Source organism: Syngnathus acus, chromosome 6, assembly GCF_901709675.1.
Source record: "Syngnathus acus chromosome 6, fSynAcu1.2, whole genome shotgun sequence".
Classification (NCBI taxonomy): domain Eukaryota; kingdom Metazoa; phylum Chordata; class Actinopteri; order Syngnathiformes; family Syngnathidae; genus Syngnathus; species Syngnathus acus.
In genome coordinates this window covers 6,116,946-6,137,480 of record NC_051092.1, presented here as the reverse complement: position 1 = coordinate 6,137,480, position 20,535 = coordinate 6,116,946, and the positions used below count along the sequence as shown (strand labels likewise).

The 20,535-nt window shown below is 37.8% G+C and overlaps 2 protein-coding genes across 3 annotated transcripts; one reads left to right on the top strand and one right to left on the bottom strand.

Annotated features, from left to right (window-relative positions):
- Positions 1-123: 123 nt before the first annotated feature.
- anpepb (alanyl (membrane) aminopeptidase b) lies at positions 124-11,174 on the bottom strand. Its single transcript, XM_037255192.1, has 21 exons — positions 10,839-11,174; positions 9,957-10,263; positions 8,660-8,802; positions 8,445-8,581; positions 7,650-7,776; positions 7,034-7,188; positions 6,706-6,819; positions 6,471-6,614; positions 6,282-6,347; positions 5,908-5,973; positions 5,184-5,359; positions 4,830-4,906; positions 3,960-4,093; positions 3,820-3,875; positions 3,403-3,550; positions 2,920-3,011; positions 2,708-2,815; positions 2,465-2,632; positions 2,241-2,381; positions 1,091-1,172; positions 124-747 (listed from the first exon to the last, which is right to left on the bottom strand). Exons 1-21 carry the CDS (start codon positions 11,134-11,136, stop codon positions 592-594), a joined length of 2,895 nt encoding a protein of 964 aa, XP_037111087.1. The 5' UTR covers positions 11,137-11,174; the 3' UTR covers positions 124-591.
- A 2,183-nt stretch (positions 11,175-13,357) lies between these two features.
- Positions 13,358-18,202, top strand: dnaaf4 (dynein axonemal assembly factor 4). Of its 2 annotated transcripts, none has more exons than XM_037255287.1 (10): positions 13,358-13,504; positions 13,625-13,760; positions 13,851-13,998; positions 14,781-14,914; positions 15,496-15,712; positions 15,939-16,084; positions 16,175-16,284; positions 16,365-16,518; positions 16,977-17,082; positions 17,765-18,202. In XM_037255287.1, exons 2-10 carry the CDS (start codon positions 13,644-13,646, stop codon positions 17,866-17,868), a joined length of 1,236 nt encoding a protein of 411 aa, XP_037111182.1. In that variant the 5' UTR covers positions 13,358-13,504; positions 13,625-13,643; the 3' UTR covers positions 17,869-18,202. The 2 variants fall into 2 exon arrangements, with proteins under 2 accessions (XP_037111182.1, XP_037111183.1); XM_037255288.1 differs by having other exon boundaries at positions 13,358-13,551; positions 13,631-13,760.
- The last annotated feature ends 2,333 nt before the right edge of the window (positions 18,203-20,535 follow it).

Below are 20,535 nucleotides of genomic sequence, written 5' to 3'. Positions count from 1 at the left end.
TTCTGTATAACAAAACCAATTACATATATCTCACATATACACACCAAAATAGTTTCTTTTGTTTGTTTGACATAAATTAATTGTGTAGTATTCAGCGTAGGGGGAAATGAATGACGAAATGAGTAAATAGAGACATATTTATTGGAGAAAGCTGATGAAATTAAATTTTACAAAACAAAGCTTGAGTACATATGATAAATGCAATAAAAATAAATAATGGATTTACATGTCTCAAAATTGTTTCTCATTTTATGCTTGACTGACAAAACATTCCAGAAAGTACAGTATATAGTTTTTAAGTTAAGTTTTATTCTTTCAAATCATGTAATAGAGTGATCCTGTTATGAATAGTTAAAACCAAATTGACTTGCAAAGTTGTCCTTGTAAATGAAAACATGAAATCATTTATTTATTTACAATAGGAATCTCACTTTTGAGTCCAACAAAAATCTTAAATTGAGGTTGTAGTATTTTCAAGGGCAGAAAACACCCAATAGTTGTGCCTACTCTGTCAAGGTGAAAGTATCAACAGCTTCAAAAGATACTTTGTTTAACAATAGATGTTATAGTTGATGGAAAGTGAAGGCATCATTAAGGTTTTGCTGCATCTTGGAACCACTTTAAGACATTTTCCTTGTTCTCTGCTATCCACTTCTTGTTGGCGATGGTTCTCTCAATGGACTGATCCACTGCCAGGGTCCCAGAGCCAAAACCGACCTCGGCGTTATCTGCTTTGAACTGCTTTAGCTACAATGGTAAAGAAAACGGACATTATTATTAGAAATTATGCTAACACTTATGAAGTTTTGTTGAGCAGAATAAGAATTTAATTTACAGAAGTGCTTGTTTGCCACAAACACTGACGGCAAGTGAATATGTGCTTGACAGTAACAGAGCTCATTATTATCATTACGGTATCTAAATATTAGGTTGTTTTACCATGTTTGGTGGTGACCCAAACTAGTCTGCATAATTGCAGGATTGACAGAAAGAAATCATGTTGTGGCTAAATGTGTCCCGTAAGGAATGATGTCTGACAACTGGTAAAATGACTGTTCCAACCTGTTAGATTAGCTAAAAACAATCTAACCTGTTGAAGCTCAAAATCACTGGAAAATCTTTTGGTGACTCCGTTAATGAGGTTGGAAAAGGAAAAAGATCCTCCTCCATATCTGTAAGTGAAGGAAGACAAGAATTGACTTAGTTATATTGTTACACCTTTACAAACCGTAACAATAAAACAGTAATAGTAATGGTACAAAGAAATTGGTCTGGACAGGCATATGTTAAATATCATTTAAGCAGAAAACTATAACAAAAATAATAAAAAAAAAAAAAAGAAAATATGCTTAACAATATGGTAATATTGTTTTCAATAAAACAGACAAAGTGATTGTGTAGTTTTGATCTTTTAGTATGTCTGAGTAATCAACCAGCAATGTTAACTATATATAAAAAAGAGAAATAAATGTAGCATTGCATCTTTTTTTGTGAAACCCTATGATTCATTTTTGAAACTCTATTTGGTGCTTTCAGTCTTTAATCTTTTCTGGGGGGGGGGGGGGGGGGGTTAGGTTTGGCGGTCAACGTTTTTAAGTTGTGCATTTGTGGAAGGAATGTTATTTTTAACATACTGTAACTGAATTCAATGAATGGACACTGCACAACTCATGAGCCAATATAAGAGGCGGTAAAACCAAGCAATAATACTAAGGGAAAAAAAATCAAAGATAACATGCATTGTAAATGAAACCTATTGATAAAATACAAAGATTTGAAAAATAAACACTTGCCATATTATGTTCAAGGTTCTTGAACATAATATGAATGTAATGCTGAAAATACACATTGAACCCTTCAAACAAATGATCAAAAGGTGAGTTTAAAGTATCGGATTGATTCTTAACTTGAACAAGCTGCACTTGCCCAGAGAGCAACAGTCAGCACAGCAGAGGTTGAATTACAACCAGGGTCACAATGATCTGGGCTATAAAGCTGCCATTCTATTTTTATGTGACATGAGTGGAGACCATTTAATTGCTTTAAGCTTGTTTAGTCGAATGTCAGGTAAATAAGTTCCTTGACATATCATATAATTTAGTGGCCACAACAATGGCAAGCTTTTACACTGGGCCGTAAAGTTAACTTCAGCAATTTGAAACAGTCACGTTGTGAACACGAATGATGAGCAGACATCATGTGTCAAAACAAGGAATTAAAAAGCTCGACTTTATACTCACTGGGTAAAAATGAATGACCAACGAGCCCTGACAAAGTCCCAAGCAAGAGATTGACCAATCGCATTGTTGGCAATGTAGACAATGGTGGAGGTGGCATCCTGCTTTCGGATCAAGGTGGAATTCAGCGTGGACTCCAAGTACCTGAGGAGACCCCACCAAATAAATCCGCATTGTTCAAGTAAAAGCATGCTGGACTGTAGAATAGTAGTGTCGACTGAACGTACCTATTGAGCAGCCAAGGCTGCTTTGTACAAGCCAAAGCAGCACGGAGTTTTTCAGCTTCAGATGCAATGGTAGCGCTTTGAAATTCCGACCAAGCAAAGTCCCACTCTTTAGCACCACCTGCTGCGATGGCATTGCAGTATACAGTGGAACGTAAGTTGGGGTGGATTCTGGACAGAGAAATCAGAAACAGCAATGATAGCAAATCAGAAATACAAAATGGACACATCTTGCTATTCACGTACGGGTTTTTTTCCCCATCCATCCATTGCTTGAACCATGCTTTGGTCAGGTCTTGGCATTCTTGATGGCCCGTCCTGCAGGCCAGACTGATGGCATTCACCTGATTGTACCTGAAAGGCAATCCAAAGTTAGGAGGAAGGGCTGAAGAATGTATTGATATTGGAAGTGTTGAAGGCTCAACGTCGGCCAAACCTGTATTTCAAGCTATACTCACTGGTCCATGTGTCCTTTTGGTACTTTTGTCCAATTTTCAGTCATGGTCTTGAAGTAGTTAAAGAGTTGGATGACCTGCTTCTTTAAATAATCCTGAAACAAAGAAGAATGAGCTTGAATTAGTTGAGGAACATGGAAGAGATCATATTAAGATATGCATATAGCACACCGCATACAGAATACACGACACATTCCGCAACATCTGGTTTCTTTAATGAAGAATAGTTACCATTATTTTTTGTTAAGAAGAACATTCCAGTATGTGAAATCATAGGGTGTGCTTATTTGTGGGCCAGTGAATGACTTCATTATCAAACTCTATACACGCCTTCATTGGCCCTGCCAAACTTTTTCCACACTGTTTATTTCCAAAATATTTATTCAGAGGCAGCTAACCAGGGATTATATGATCAAAAGTCATGTTTTAGTTATTGGATCAATGGAGTGTATTTGTTGTATTTCTTATGAAAGGAAGAAACCCCACCTGCATGGGACCATAAACCTCACTACGATCAAACATGAGGTAGAAGAAGTCCAGGTTGTTCAGGGCCGACTCCCAGGGCATGTATTCCCTCTCCTTATCCAGATACTTTGTGGTTTCAAGAGCCAGCACAGTGGGGATGATCTTTGCCCTTGTGGAGTTTAAAGCATTGTGAAAATAAGTATAACATTACAGGAGAGGTTTTTTTTATACTGTGTATCAGCATTAATATAGTCAAATTGAGCAAACTTCCTGGGTCGGTCCAATTTTTAACCCTGTGGCTGGAGTGAGTGAGTGAGTGAGTGAGTGAGTGAGTGAGTGAGTGAGTGAGTGAGTGAGTGAGTGAGTGAGTGAGTGAGTGAGTGAGTGAGTGAGTGAGTGAGTGAGTGAGTGAGTGAGTGAGTGAGTGAGTGTGTTTACCTTGCCAAGTTGAAAGCATCATCCACTAACTGAGCTCTGTTGATCACCGGTATAGTCTTGAGACAACAGAACAAGTGTTATCGCTTGACTAAAATGAATCAAAAAAGTGTAGAGAAGTGTGATGTCACAAACGGTCTTACTTCGTGAGTGGTTTTCAGGACATTCAGAAGTTTGTTCCAGTTGTCTTGGTCATAGTTAACTCTGTAGTAACCCGTCACATTGAGATTGGCCAGGAGCCACTCAGAGTCTGATAACTTCATTGACGCTTTCGTATCTGGAGAGGAAAATGTAACATTTAACGTTTCCCAGCCATTTGAAGCAGTTCCCCTCATTCCCTTTAAATTAAACGCATGAGAGGTGCAGAAATACACTCAGCTGAGTCCGTGTGAAGTGTGTAAAATATGTTTAAAAGGAAGTGAAAGCAGACCTCCAGGGATGGAAGATGGTCACTGTGATCACCAATGTGAAGGGGGCCCGATGATAATAATGATGCTTTCAATTAATAGATCTTTACAATGATTAGGTTGGATGCATGCTTTCCACCACACATATCCATGGACCTCATCGAATCCATTAAACGTTACACCACTTGCGCCGCAACTTGAACCTACTCCAAGCTTGTCTTAAGTCTGTGTACTGTCAGGTGTGCTGGGCAGTGTAAAAAAAAAAAAAAAACAACCTTGATCTGTCGGAACGCCCAGTTTTTTTTTTTCAGCATGTGCATGTCTACAAAAAGAGAGCCCATAGCGTCTACTATTTTGGTAACAACATATTCTTGTATTGATGAATTTACTATCATTTTTTAAATTGTATAATGGATGTGAAGATCTATTACGACTTTGTTTTTACCCTAGATGTTTCATAATATGTGGTCGCAATCAAATGCAGGAGAACTTATAAGGGCTATGATGACATGATGATATGATCATCTTAGTATAATTTTGCATTTTCAAGCCTAATGCTGACCTTGCCCAGATGAAAATTTGCTTAAAACTACTTATGCTATTTACCTGTTCCTGTAGTTAACCATAATTGATCTTGGGTGACTCCAGTCTTAATCCACCTGATGGGTACAATCCATTGATAACTGCAAAAGACAGATGATACAAATTTGTTGGACCACTACAAAAATCATTTTATGCCTTCCTTTGCAGTTAATTACACCAGTAATCATATGCACTTAATTGATTTTCTATTTCTGAAATATAGTTTGTAGGTTTGTTTATTCATTGATTTTTGGATGTAAAGTTTTACAATTATCTGTTGACTAGGATCAAATAATGGAGATGAAAATGCTTTGCAAAGTAATTTGCCTGTATTCGGATGGTCTAATTTTCAAAAATATTACAACTGAACACAATTACTTGTAAGGAGACGGTGCAGTAACTTCGGAGTCGGGATCCAGGAGAAAATGTTTCTGTGTAATAACTCCATTTGTTGCATTGATTGTAACCACGGGAAAGCCCATCTGCAGCACCCATGTGTTCATGATGTTATGAACACTTTGGGGAAGATCACCAGGACCAGCACTGTCAACAGCCTGCAGAGACATATTAGTTTTCTTCATTGTTCAATTGACTTGCATATTTACACGACCTTTGACCGCTGCATTTGACCCATCACAGTGACCACACACTGCTGTTGGCACCCACTGGAGCAGAAGCAGCCAAGGATGGATCTTTGTTCATCTATGTGTGGCAGTTCAATGACAGGCAGAACAATTCAATTTTCTCCCATTACATGGCAGAAAGTGAAATTAACCTTAGTATCAATTTTTCTAATGCAAATTATAGCCTTGTCATAAAGTTTGGGACGCACAAATCTACACCCATTGAGCATCAACTTGGCAAAACAACTATTCTCATTTGAACCAAGAATGTGGAATAGTAAAGACAATTACAGTAAGCTTTTCTCGGGTGGGGGCGGCATCTATATGGGAAGAGACAATTATTTCTTAATGTGGACAGCACGCACAATCATAAACTTCAACACAGCGGCTAAAAGAGAGGGTGCCACTGTTTGAAGATATAGGCTCCTAAATGGATTGTTTTTCTATTCATGTATTTGACACATAAAAAAAATACTTGCCTTTTGCAGATGATCCCACAGATCTGTATAAACCGCATTTCCAAATGCAAATTCAGCCAGGTAGGTCTAAAGGGACATGAATAAAAATGGGAACTGTGGATAAATACTGCTAAAACAAAAACATTAGAAATGCTGGTACAAGCTGCAAAGTTTAATAAAAGGTGAATGTAATATCATCGTAATTGTCTTTATTTTTAATTTGCACCTGCTTAAATAAATTCAAGCTGTAATGAAATGATGTATATAAGCGCAGCGGCTTGCTGGCATGATACGCTGCAATTTACATTAGCAAACCATCAAAGTGAAAATTATTCAAAGCATCATGTGAATATTGTTTAATTCATGCGGTAAATATTGGTGCAAGCACTCCTTACCCTGAGGCCCTTTGTGAAGACATCTTCAGACAGGAAATCTGACAACATCCTCAGTACAGATGCTCCCTACAAATGAAGGAAAAAGGTGTAACTCTGCTGATTACTTACCAAAATATTGCAGGTTTTTTTTTCAGTTATAGAGATTTTGAAAATTCACATGTAGTATGTGTGAAAAGCCTGATAGGTTACCTTGCTATATGAAATGGCATCAAACAGCTCACTGATTTGTGCTGGCTTCTGGATATCTTCTTCTTTCGAGGACAAAGGGTGAGAGGAGGCCAAAGCATCAATGGCAAACACCCTGTGCATATCACTCAGCACAATAAGATCTTTCTGTTGAAAGGAATATTAAAAATAATCACAGTGCTTGATCATCATCATTTAACGTGAGATTCAAGAGACCGAGTTGGAAAGCAATCCTTACCACATTCCATTCAGATTCAGCTTCATGTGCTCCAAGGTACTCAACATATGAGGCAAAACCTTCATTTAGCCACAAGTCATTCCACCACTTCAGGGTGACCAGATTCCCAAACCACTAAAGAGAACAAACAAATGGAGCTGTTGAGGCAAACCTGATAAGATGTCACCTTACATACTATATGTAGCATGAATTAAATTTCCTCTCCTAATTACAGATTGTTCTTCGTTTTATTTATAAATTGGCTTCGCCTAACTTCTCACATTTGAATCTCCCACACTCTGGGCTTTTCGACCTTACAGATGTGCTGTTAACCATTATCTGAACTAACCATATGAGCCAGTTCATGACTGATGATGGAAGCGATCCTCTCCTTGTTGCCGTTGGAGGAGAAGTCTTCATCGTAGAGGAGAGCTGTCTCTCTGTAGGTGATTAGACCCCAGTTCTCCATGGCTCCAGCATTAAAGTCTGGCAGGGCTATCTGATCTGTATTCAGTAAGAGTAAACAACTGTATATTTGTAAAAGAAAACCTTTGAATGACTGCTTTTTCAGTTAAACATTGATCATTTATGACCAGGTACAATGCAGTTCCCAAACAAGACATGAAAGACAACCACAAAGAAATAAAATATTTACTGTGAGCTAATAAAAGTCTGGCATCTCTCACCTACTATGATAAATGACACGAGAGTGCAACAAAGCAGTTTATGAGAAGTTATCGATAATGTTATCAAAACCACACTGGCCTTGTTGGTGAATTGACATAAATGCAGACTTATTTTATAATATATGGTTTGATTTTCATTATTTTGAAGCTCATTCTGATCACAAATGTTTGTTATAGCTGCTCCAATTGACCCTCACCTTTGCATAAATACAAAGCAGTAACATAACATCATGAGCCCCAAGACGCAAATTCCATTTAAAGTAGAAGCATTTGACATACCTGACTTGGGCAGGGGGTACGTGGAATTGTAATACCTCTCAAAAAACTTGAGAATTGGTCCAGTTTTGTTAAGAGCATACGCTCCTTGGCCAGCATCAATAGCAGATTTGCGGGCAAAGATCCGGATCTAAATCAACAAAACAAAAGACAACAGAAGCTAATGCGCAAATAAAACACAACTCATGAAGTGAAAAATTGATTTTCTCAAATGAAGATGATTTAGAGCGCATCTGTTTTCTTTAAATGCGAATCAAACTTAATGATATGAAAATTTGTGTAAGAGGGTAGTGCACAGTTTTTTATTTTAAGTTTTACTGGATCTCTGTCATGCTCGTGGCTAACTAAGCTTAGTGTGGAAAGTGAAAGGGCTTTAAGAGCCACATGAAACCGGGTAAAGAATCGCATGAGACTTGGGAGCCGTGGGTTGCCCAGGCTTGTGGTAGTCTCAATCACAACTGTAATAATGCTAACTACTGAGAACATTCTGCCTTTCTAACATTTCATCAGTAGAATGGGAGAGTGCGTATAGATGTTAATTATCAACCTTTCGACCCTTAAAAACAGATTATTACCCTTTATGAGTTTTCTCTCTGTTTCCCAATGAAGGTAAAAAAAAAACATCCTGGAATGGATTATTGTATTCTGTTTTAAGAGGTTCCATGGCTATTTCCTTATGAACACTTGGTTTTGTTACATGCTATAAAAATTAATTACGAACATTATACTTAAGTAAACTCAGCCATAAACATATAGATAGTAACACAACTGTTGGTATTGCTGGATTGAATACATTACCGTGACATCATCAATGATGTTGGAGATATTGCCAAAGTCACTGACAATAAATGCCAAAAGATAGGTGGACATTTTCAGAGTTGGTTCAAACACTGTCTTCTGTAGAGTCTTTTCACCAATGACAATATTGCTTGTTTCTGCAGAATGGAATATGATGGATTATAACAAATGAACATCAAAATAAGAAATAAACATAACAATAATCTGGATGAAACCTTTTGGTTCGCCATTTGAGAGTGCCACAGTTCCTTTGTCATGTATCAGAGTGATGTCAAAAACGGCTTTCATAGCCGGCTCATCAAAACAAGGGAAGGCCTTCCTGGCATCTGTTGGCTGCATCTGAGTTGTTGCAACAACCCTAAACAGTAATGCAATCACTGCATAAAATACTCATAAAATGATTCATAAAATACTCATAAAACAATTGAACAGTAATTCAGGTATGAAACAACCCAAAGCTGGGTCGAATTGACCCAAGTTAAAGGGATCAGTCACATTTTTGACCCAGCAGTTGTAAGGGTGATTACCCAAACTTAAAAAATAGATAGTTCAAATAATAATAATTAAAATAGACAATGCATCACTTGGTTCAAAAGGAATTGAGCCAATTGTGAGTCATTTATACACAGCACATTGGGTTGAGGATTGCAAATATAAATTTTACTTCTAATATTTTCTAACAACTTACAGTGGTCAGAGGTCTCTCAATAGATTCTTACTGATGCAACCTGCCCATTTTATTGCAGGCTTGAAAATGCCATATGGCATAAACAACTACTGACTAGCCCTGGAGGTTACACTCTTGAAACTACTGGGTCAAAAATAACCCGCTTTTAGTCAAAAATTGGAAAGACCTGCTACTTGGGACAATTTGAGAATGTAACATTCACCCTGACCAGCAGTGTCACAGTCGTCCAGTCATCATCAATGTTTAATAAATTAGATTTATTTAGGTACTTAAAATTTTTACTTCAACTTCAGTACACTAAAATGTCAAAAACTACCAACTTCAGTTCTTCGGCCAACCAAATTCAATTTGGACCCAATCATCATGTCAATCTGCAGGGTCAAAATAAAGAATGTAATCTTGGGTGAAAGTAACCCACTCTGCTAAAACTCCATAAGATGTGGCATAAGAAAACAACCCAGCATTTAATAGTGTGTTCGAAACAAGTCTATTAGAGAGCAACAATATCCATTTTCCATAACATTTACTCTGTTCAGGGTTGCAACAAGAGCCTTGAGTTTGGCCCATCTGATTTCAGGGAAAAGGTGAACTACACCCTCAAATACTGAATCAATCGCACCGCGATTGTGACAAGAGTAATAGGTGGGAATTAATCCCATGCTAGTTAATCACAAATAGACCAAACGTGTTAAGAGCAATAAAGAATCACACTGATAAGAAAACAGATAAGCAAATGATTGTCTTGCACACGTGAACGCTTAACAAAGGGATATCCATTTTTTCCACTATATTTTACAAACATAAATAGAAACAAGTCCACATACTTTGTCACTCCATTTTCCTTGTATTCACTTCTGTAGAAGCCTCCAAGGTCGTCAGCCAGCTCTCCAGTAAAATTTGTGTAAAGAATGTACCGTTGGTCCTTCATCAGTTTATTGTCCAGTGTTATGACCAGATACTGAGTTTCTGTTTTGACCCAGGAGGATACTATTGAGGGAGCTTTGATTACACTCTCCACAGCATTGAGCATTGCCAATTGGTTATTGTCATGCTTGCTGTAGTTCAGTTTATTGGAGTGGATTAGAATCAGATTTGTCTCCTCAGCACACACAAACTCGACACTGGATTCACCTGGAATGACATTGAGTGTGATATGATGATAATAATAGATACAAATATATAAAAACACATGTAATATAACAGATAGTGTGTCAAATTGTCTTTTTCTAAACCAGAAGCTTCTATGACAAAGTACAAGCAGGCAATGCTTTTGTGAAAGTGGTGATGAGTTATAATTTATATTGGGGCCTCCACATTTTTTATAAATAGAGAGTAATAAGCAAACAAGACAACTATATATATATATATCATTGCCCTTTTTGATATTTCGAAAATGTGTATTTGCAAGATCTTATAGGCGAGTAATTCTAATCAACTTATCAACTCCATATTAGGGAAATTGGACATGGTTATATTGGGAAAGGATGTGAACAATTAGAGATGTTTTTGTCAAACAAATTCTTAAAAAAAAATACAAAAATAGGGATTTTGTTTTAAATAAATACCATTCATTATCAAATAAAAGACGTAATTATTTATCAAACTCCATCACTTTGTGTTGGTCTTATTTTGATCATGAGAGTAACAACACTGAACAGTTTTTTGGTGATACAAGTTAGACTGGTCGAAAAATGAAACCACTTTACCTGTAAAAATGTAGAGTCCAGTCTTTGGATCTGGAGTTAGCCGAGGCCACAGTGTGACGTCATAATGTTCTGGTACCAGGCTCTTGGGCAGTCGATATTTGTCCCAAGCATTGTTAGACGGTGCAGTTGTGATGGTGGCAATTGTCGTTGCTCCAGCTGTTGGGGAGACATGACTCTCATTTTTTGCCTTTTCCTGGGAATAAACAACACTCAATGCTATTATAGTGGCTACAGCCCCAGCTCCGAGAATAATACAAACTACCCCAACGCCTTTACTGATAAAGAACCCTTTCCCCATTTCTCTGCCTGAAGTTGAACCCCACTCAGAAACGGAGCATGCAACAGAGAAAAGGTCAGCTTTTATATGTGGCCCTGCAAAGTATTCCTCCTCCCTTTTTGCTGTAGCAGCCGAGCAGGTGATGCATTAACAGGGACATCATTACTATAACAAATACTAATAATTTGCAATAACTTGTTACTGCTTACTAATTGTTACAAGTAACTAAATGTTCTTTTTTCAGTCAGGTGTATTAAATTTGATATTGTCACTTACCAATATTGAGAAATAAAGTCAGATTACCTTGAAATAAAAATGTTATAACATACAAAGATGCTAAGGTACAAAGTATGTATCTTTTGAGATGTAAAATAATATAACAGTTGTGAAGACATTTCTTTTTCTTGCTACACTTAAAAAATGGGAGTGGTATTTACTTATACCATTGAACGCGTCATTAAGTCACAGCAACAAAATAATTTGTTTTAAAACCTGTTTTGCTGACAGTTTTTGAGAAAAAAAAAAAACGCAAGTCATTTCTGAATATTTTTTTATTTTCAAGCACTCAAAATGTTCATTGGCATCAGACCTATCCATACATATATCGTTTTTCAATTATGTTTTTGATAACCTCTGTGGACAATATTAGTATTTTTATGCTACAATCAAAGATAACTAAGATGTTCTCATTCAAATTTCATAAAGATTTTGCTTGCATTTTATCCGTATATACGTTTAGTAATATTTGCTTTAAATTGTTTTTGAGATACTGTTTTGTCATTGAATTGTGCTCTCTTCATTAAAATGTTCTACAAATAACAGAAAACAGTAAACAGGCATGCACTTGTGATACTATCTCCTCTTTCTCAACATGAGACAATTGCACTTTCAATTGAAGTGCTGATGATACATTTTGAGATGTTTAATATTCTACCTGAATGCTTATCAGTGCCAGAGATATCCACAAATTACCGGATACACACGCTATCACATGTCTCCCATGATTGAATTGTTCCCTCGTCAATAAAACTGCAGGGAAAGTCACGCCACCATCGTGTTGATATTATCATTTGTATAACATCTTGCATGCAGTAAAGCACAGTCAGCATAGGTATTTTCAGAGTCAGAGTCAGCTTTATTGTCAATTCCTTCATGCTAGGACACACAAAGAATTATTTTGTTCCATTCTGACAATAAAGATACAACCAAGTAGAAGTAAATGATTTACTTTATCTTTCCAATGGTGATGTTCATGTCACGTGTGGAGCAAGATAGGGTCCCAGAAGGAGACATGATACAAAAATTGAAAAGTATACCTTTTTATCAAGTGTCCGCAGAAAGTAGGGATGGCTACTCAAGAAAATTAGAGGTTCTACCTGGAAGAAAGCTTGACACACTGACAACTTCTCACAGAGTAACCCGGGCTTACATCCCGCAAGACATCAGGCCTGTTTGACAGAATAAAGGTTGACATAACAACGGAGCAAAGCATATAGTAAGGGAAACGACAACTGTATAGCAACATTATGGAATCTGGCTTGTGACAGAATGAACTGGACAAAAGCATAAAGGATCAGCATTATCTGAACAAGTGATGAGTCACCGATCGGTCACAACAGTTCAAGAGATAAGCGATTTTTAAGACTTGGTATCTCCATCAGATTACACCTGCGACAAGGTTGTGAGCATTTATGGGAAATGTTTTAATGCACAACCTAACCTTGGAGTGTGACATAAAATGACAACCGGCCTCTTCAGAATGGCTAACAGGAAATAGTAGTCAAGATCATTTAAACTGGAAGCAAAGGTTTATATTATGTAAGATTGTTCAATCGTATTTTATGAGCTTTAAGTGGCTGAATAGTCAATAAAGCTACATTTCAGTAAAAGATAATAATAATAAATAATAAAACAAAGCCCCAGGGGGCCACAAAAAAATATTAAAACCAATCTTTTCATGGATAAGGGAGCCCAACCAGCTAAACAAGAGTTAAGAAAAACATTGGATGATAAAATATTGTTTTTAGGGTATTTTATGGCTGATTTAATACACGGGTCCAAAATGACCCGCTAACACCACAGATGGCAGCAGAAAGCTAACAAAAGGGGAAGGTTAACAAAACACGTATTCTGCAGATAACTGATGCCATCCAGTTCTCGTGAGAATGATCAATACAAAATCCTCATCATAGTGCATTTGTTCGACACTCATGTTTCCGATAGACATGAATGCAACGTTAACTCCATGGTCTCCATAGTAACAACATCAACAACATCTCCGTTAGCCTTTTGCCTCTCGCTGGCAATAAAGTTGTATCGAATCATAAATTAAGCGCGACTTTAATTCGACAGTAACTGCAGATACATAACCAGAAACATCCACAAATCCATACATTTAGGGAAATTGTATGAGAGGACGTCGTACTTAAGTGGCAGGTAACTAAAGTCAGTCTTCCAGTCCCTGGTTTCGGAGTTTGTGCTGTATCTGTCTGTGTGCATTATATTGTACGTGTAGACCCACGAACTAGATGCCCCTCCTCGTAACAGACCACTCATGGACGCAGACAGAGTCCATGGTTTTCATCAGCGTGCCTCTGAAAGGGGCCAAGAAGGTAGACATTATGTCGTCCGACGAGTACCTGAAGGTGAGCTAACATAAACCTCTTCAAGACAGAATCAAATTAATTATTAAGCTGGTGAGAAAATCCACAGATTTGTGATTTTATTTTCAATAGGTTCATTTCCCACCATTCCTGTTGGAAGTGTTCCCTTCGGAGCTTGTTGATGATGACCAAAGCTCAGCAAAGATTGGAAATGGTGTCGCAGTCATCAATTTGTCAAAGAGGACCAACAAACTGTGGGAGCACCTATCAATAAGCACATGTAAGACTGTCTCACTGATTGGCTTGATTTTGAGTTTTATTCTAAGGTCATTATATAAATGTCATTCATTGCAGAAAAAAGTCAGCATTGAGCCAGCCAGGAGTCCCACCGAGAAAGCTCTGAGGCCAGTCAGGCACATTATCCACTGGAAATGACTAACATTTGTTACACTCGATTTATGGAGTTTGTTGAAAATTGTATTGTCAGTTTTGTTGACCACCCATAAACCCCTCAACATAATTCATACTGTTAATTGCCATCCAAAATTGTTACTACAGCATCAGCTGAGTCAACATTTATTAGAATCCCAACAAACAAACAAACAAAAATATATAAAGGCAGTATAAATAAGACTTTGAGGCTACTTATTAAATTATTTAACATAGCATGTACATTGAGGATTTATTTGGACTCATTTATCTTTTAACACAAAATAATAGATGTATAAGATAGAAATACTTTTTAAATTCAGTATGGGAGAAAATACTCAATACATGTTTGTATTTCTCTAGCAAACAAAAAATATAAACTGCATAAATGACACTTTGAGCTTCCTCATCAACATATTTAATATACATGTACATTGCGTATAAACCGCACAAACTAACAGGAGGGATTTATTAAACCTCTCTGCTATTAGGTTATAATAAGATATATATTTTATGATACAATATACAAAATAAATAGCAGCAGTCAAAATGTTATTGCACATCCTCCTAAATGGGGATGACTTGAAAACCAACTAATTTATGTGATGATATATTTTATCTGCTCTCTTTCAGATGATAAAGAGAAAAAAAAGGAAATCCGTGAGCGAGCACTGTCAAATATGCAGGAAAAGCTTGCTGCCCAGGCCAAAAACAGATCAGAGAAAAGGCAGACTGAGAAGAGATATACTGTGAAAACAATGATGAATGTAAGAATGCCCAGTGGGCGTCAAGTGGCAACAGTCAAATTGCAAAACTCACACATTTGCTGTTTTTGTGCTCATGTCACAGCAACAGTAGTAATATTTCGGTGCCACGTTGAAGTGGGATGAGGCGCTTGCAACTTGAGGCACAGTACTAATGTCGAAGTAACCTGACGGAATTGGATTAAACTAGTTCTGTGTGCCATCTTGTGGCATCTTTACACAACTGGGTTGCAGCATCAATTACTTGCAAAGTTTTGCTATTCATTCTCTTGATTAGCTTTTCTGCTCTCTCCCTATCCATCATGAATAGCAGGGGAACGTATGCGCCTTCATCCAGATCTCACCAATCTTTCTTTACGCCTTGCCCATGCGCCACCCATCTCAATTTCACACTACCCTCACGGCAGAGCCTAAATAGCTGTTGCGAAACAACTTAAGTATCACGGCTTTATTTTTTTTCTCCGTCCTATCTGACCTACTATTTACCTTCTTTAAACAAGATGACTGCTATTAAATAACTGACTTAACTAAAATAAAGGTTGAACTGGTTTAAGCATTTGCATCACATTGTTATCTGTTTATAGATTGAAAGTGAAGAAAAAGACAGAATCCAGAAAATGAAGGATGCTGAACGAGAGAGAACCACAGCTGAACTGGAGGCATGGCAGCTGAAGGAGAAGAAAAAAGCTGACGAAGAAGCTCGACTCAAACTGCAAAGTCGGAGCAACCATTTAAACAAAGCAAAAAGTGTACAACACACTCGTGAAAACGGAGGATCGGATGAGAGAAAGGTCATATTTGGTGAGTAATGTCCAGGTGCCATGCCGAGTATGTTATTTGCTATTATACAGTGCTATTGCTAAATAATGTCTACTGTACACTTTTGAAAAGTACGTTATTTTAATTATTTCCCAGTAAACATGTGCTTTTCATTTAGTTTCATTTTTATTTTTTGTTTCACGTGCTTATTTACTTTATATTGAGCACTGAAGTTTACTATAGTTCCGATTTGCATCCTTGCATTTAGATAAAAGAGGTGTCCGTGAAGCAGAGAGAAAGAAAAAGCAAGTGGATCTTCCTGCTCCAAGAGTTTCAGGAAACATTCCGGTCTCATTCACTCCTCGAGTTTTCCCCACGGCTCTCAGAGAGTCACGAGTTGAGGAGGAAGAAGAGGTAACATTTTCGTCCTTCGTGCAAAGAAACTCTCAATAAAGAATTTGGAATTGCACCCGACACCTGCGTCTCTCGGCCAAACAACGGCAGTGGCTGAAAAAGCAAGCAGAGGCTAGGCGTGTCATCAATGCAGGTATAGAAGAGCTGGAAGACTTAAGAGAGGAGGAGAGGAATCCCGACTGGTTGAAGGAGAAAGGCAAGTATGTGAAGTTTTCTCTCATCACCACCGTTAACTCGATCCTGACATGTGACTACTAAATAAATCATTTCTTTCTCCAAGCAAATGTTTTGCAGCTGGAAACTACTTGAGTGCTTTAAATGCCTACAACCTGGCTATTAGACTCAACAGGAAGATCCCAGCTTTGTATTCAAATAGAGCTGCATGTCATCTCAAGTTACGCAACTTTCACAAAGCCATTGAGGACTCCTCTCAGGTCAGAATGTTATATGCCTGACTGTGTCATTTTAGGAAGTTGACAAGTAACAAATAGACACCAAACTAACGTTAAAGGGGGTCATCAATCATTTTATATAAAAAATCTGCACTGTCACTCTGAAGTAATCATTGCAAGTAGTATTGCACTGAGATAATTACACACCTAAAACAACAACAAAAATAAAGCTGATGATGTCATAGTTGTTATTATTATGGTCTCCAGTACAGTATCACAGGCTGACAAGCATTCTACAATAAATCAGTTATTGATATGGGAGGAAAAACAGGACAATAGTAATCAGGTTCATGCACTTGTCAAGTACCACACTAGACTCGTCGAAGGTTTATAAATGGCCTCTGATGAAATGTATATCCAATCCAAGTATTACGGTAATGCTGAATTTCAAAATACATTAAAAGGTGGTGGTTAAGACTGAAATGAATCTTTCTCTGCAGGCTCTTGAACTGCTGACTCCAGCCGTTTGTGCCAATGCGGCTGCCCGAGCGAGAGCTCACGTGCGTCGAGGCTCTGCTTTCTGCCAGCTGCAGCTCTATGCGGAAGGTCGGAAATGCACCACACTCAGTCTGACTAAGCAGAGTCGTATATCAAAGCACTCAGATTAACAAGCCACTCACTTAACAGCAGCTCTTCTCATCACACTTTAGGAAGGAAGTAAAGTACTCTTGCATGATATGTTCAAACTGGACTATTTCTGTACCTGACACTGCACCTTACCATAAAAGTTATATTTTTTTAAACACAATTTAATCCAAACTTTCTACTGACGACTAAATCTATTTTCTATGTGTAATAGGGGAATCATTGTATCATAGATACTACAAAGTTTTGGTGAGATCAACCTCCAACTTTGAACTCACTCCCGAAAACGATGCTCAGCGTCACATTTACAGTCATTTGAAACTTGCAATCGTCTATCACTGACTTGTGCTTACACAGTCGGCTAAATCCCAGCAATTTGTGGAGGCTAGGAACCACTCATGCAGCAAATCGTGAAAATGATGCCACACCACCCCAAAAAAGTTTACAATTGCCAATAGATGGCAGCAAAGCTCTTTTTATGTCCAAATGAAACTCCTAGTAATGTCAGCGTAGTTCTGTGTCAGAATGAATCTTTCTAAATTACTTTAACTGTAAAAAGCTGATATCCAAAGCAAACACACACATCATAGCATATTTTTACCAAATATTTGTTGATTAACTTGTTTAACTTTCCTTTCCACAGGACTACAAGAGTACCAAACTGCTTTAAGGATTGAGCCAAACAATGAATCTCTGCAGGCAGACACTCAAAAAATTAGGGACATCATACAAGGCAGTGCAGAATAGGCTGACTGTGGCAAATCTGTGAGGCTTAGGATAAGCGGTTCAAATAATGGATGGATGAAGTTTTATTTATTTCAGTAGTTCATTTCAAAAGGTCAAACTCATTACACTCACCAGTTTCACTGACACATCAGTTAATCAAATTGGAAAATTCTTCTCAGAAGTCAAATTCTTCCCTTATTTCTCGATTTAAAAAGTTTTGATTTTAATAGTTCTTATTTCTTGAGATGGTGCTTGAATCATCCAAATTTTTAGTGCTAGTTGCTTTTATTTTTTAATTCCTATTCCATGAGTTCATCTTGTGAGTCATTATAAAATCAATATTCCTCATTTGCAATGTGGTCCTTTTTTTTCTTGCTGATCCACACAGATCCAATCTTTCCAAAGATTGTCAAGTGGCACTTGAGGAACCTCGACCACACACCCAGCTCTCTGTTAGTTGGCACAATTGAAATCTATAAACACCTCGTGAAGCCGCATTTCTTATTTTTTTATCCTACTGCCAATTTTGTGGGGTTTTTTCCCCCTAATCTTCTAATCAAATGTGCCGAAAGCTTTGCCTGGAATTACCAGTGGTTGAAATTCTGCATCAAAAGAATGGGGTCATTAAGAGGCTGTGATTTGTAGTGGGGCTGTATTGTGCCGGGGTAGTTGCAGTGAATGGCTGTCACTGAATGACGTCTCAAAGCGTTTGAAAAGATAAACACAATTCCAGAGCTCACGGACAAGCGAATGGCTTCAAGTGTTATTACAAAAGATTAATGCAGGGCCTTGGAAATGGAACTAAAGGAGGGTCGTGCACTGAGTGCTGCTGCTGGGAATTCACTGCAGTACTTTCAACAGTTTGTACTCTGATATCTAGATTAGGTACTGGTAATGACAACCGGGGACAGATATTTTAATTCGATTCTTTTCAATTAAACAACATAACTAAGAATGGTATGATTACTGAGCGATGATAGAATGAAGGATGGAAACCATTAAGACAAATTAGAATCAGTGGGGATTCACGCAATTGTATTCACATTCTAATATTAAGTCACGATTACAGAAACCATCAATATGCAAAAATGTAACAACAATCGAAGGTGGAGCAATGCAGAAGCAAAAATAAATGTAATAAAATACATGATAATCACCAGAGGTGTGAATTATTACATTATTTGCGCAGAGTTTTGTCAGCTGAATTTAACATTTTACTCTGACCAACCAATCAGAGGACAGAAAAATGCTGTGGGTAATGTGAGGTGAAAAAAACATTGATTGGTTTAAGAAACAATCCCATTGCTAATAAATTCGACAGCAGTATTCATTCTGAAGGCTTGATTAGACTCTTACGGTTCCTCACGTCTCAGAGGAATATCATCAGATTGTGATCATTTTCCACATGATATGGAAATCTAAATCTAGTTATCATCAGTGTGTGTGTGTGTGTGCATGTGTGTGTGTGTGCGCACGTATGCGCGTGCACGTGTGTGTGCACCTGTGTGTAAGCTCTGGGCGACTTTCCCATTGTTGCTGGAGGTGGTTTGATTGGCAGCTGGACGCCCCCTCTGGCTGGCGACTGGGTCCGAGTGACCAGCACAATATGGAGGCCTTTATCCATGCGCACTGGCCAAGACACACACTGCTGCTTCTGGACACCACACTTTAACCCATTTTGCACACTTATACAAAGGCTCGGGGACCCCCATGTATACATGTTCCGGCCACAAAGAATCAGCACTTGGATTCAAAGTTAGGTCTGGTTAGTGATGATTCTTGTGAAACACTGAAACAGGAATACATTTCCTCTCTGGTCAGAGTTCACAAGCTCAGTTCAAGTGCAGGTAGCGTAAGCTAAGATCCCGGTCAGTGTCAGTGGTTGTCTGCTTTTATTTGTACTCTGTGATTGACTCATAACCAGTCCAGCGTGGAGTCCGCTAATCGATACCTGTATGGCTTTTCATGCTGGTATACTAAAAATTCACCGCCTCAAATATTCAAAGTATTCGTGTTTAAGTTCGAGAATCGGTCTTTGTGGTATCAGAGGGATCAACGGCTCTAAAAATATCAATGCCGCACATCGCAGCAGGTGTAATGGCCATTTGAGTGAGCGTAACTCCAATCACACCATTGCGCTGTCCACAATTTTAAAGTTATGTACATGATGCAACTGTTAAGTCCAATGTCCACCATGAATATGAAAAACTGCACAACATCGATGTCCTACCTAACTTGACACTGCCATGTAGCTGTGGCACATAAATGCACATGTTCTTCATTGAAATCATTTTGAAAACATTCCAACTGAAGCAGGTATCGTCATTTTGATGCGTCACGTTACTAAAAATCAAACTGCTCATTTGTTAACGAATATAAACATTTCATATTCTAATCCCACCCATGGATCCCCTTTTCTTTGGCGTATAGCAAAGATTGTTAAAGAATACTTTAGAATGTTAAAAGATGCTTTAGAATCATTTTAGTGACAATCAGTATAGCATGCCGAAGATAAATAAAAGTTATTCTAATCGAAATTCGTCAGGTCTTGTGATCGTGATATATGTATTCACCTTCCTACCTTCTGCTTTCTTTACTTTTGAATGATAGGAGAAAAAGTGATTGATCCTAATTGGTCCTTTAGCTTCTGTCACTCCCTCCTTACCTTCCAGGCTCATCTTTTCCCGC

What these genes read in the sequence shown, in the direction of transcription:
- dnaaf4 (XM_037255287.1), top strand. Translation starts at nt 13,644, where the DNA reads ATGCCCCTCCTCGTAACAGACCACTCATGGACGCAGACAGAGTCCATG. An exon ending in CGTCCGACGAGTACCTGAAG is followed by an intron (nt 13,761 to 13,850) that starts GTGAGCTAACAT and finishes TATTTTCAATAG; the next exon opens with GTTCATTTCCCACCATTCCT. An exon ending in GCACCTATCAATAAGCACAT is followed by an intron (nt 13,999 to 14,780) that starts GTAAGACTGTCT and finishes GCTCTCTTTCAG; the next exon opens with ATGATAAAGAGAAAAAAAAG.
- anpepb (XM_037255192.1), bottom strand. Translation starts at nt 11,136, where the DNA reads ATGGGGAAAGGGTTCTTTATCAGTAAAGGCGTTGGGGTAGTTTGTATT. An exon ending in GTACCCCCTGCCCAAGTCAG is followed by an intron (nt 7,189 to 7,649) that starts GTATGTCAAATG and finishes TACTGAATACAG; the next exon opens with ATCAGATAGCCCTGCCAGAC. An exon ending in ATGGATGGGGAAAAAAACCC is followed by an intron (nt 2,633 to 2,707) that starts GTACGTGAATAG and finishes TTCTCTGTCCAG; the next exon opens with AATCCACCCCAACTTACGTT.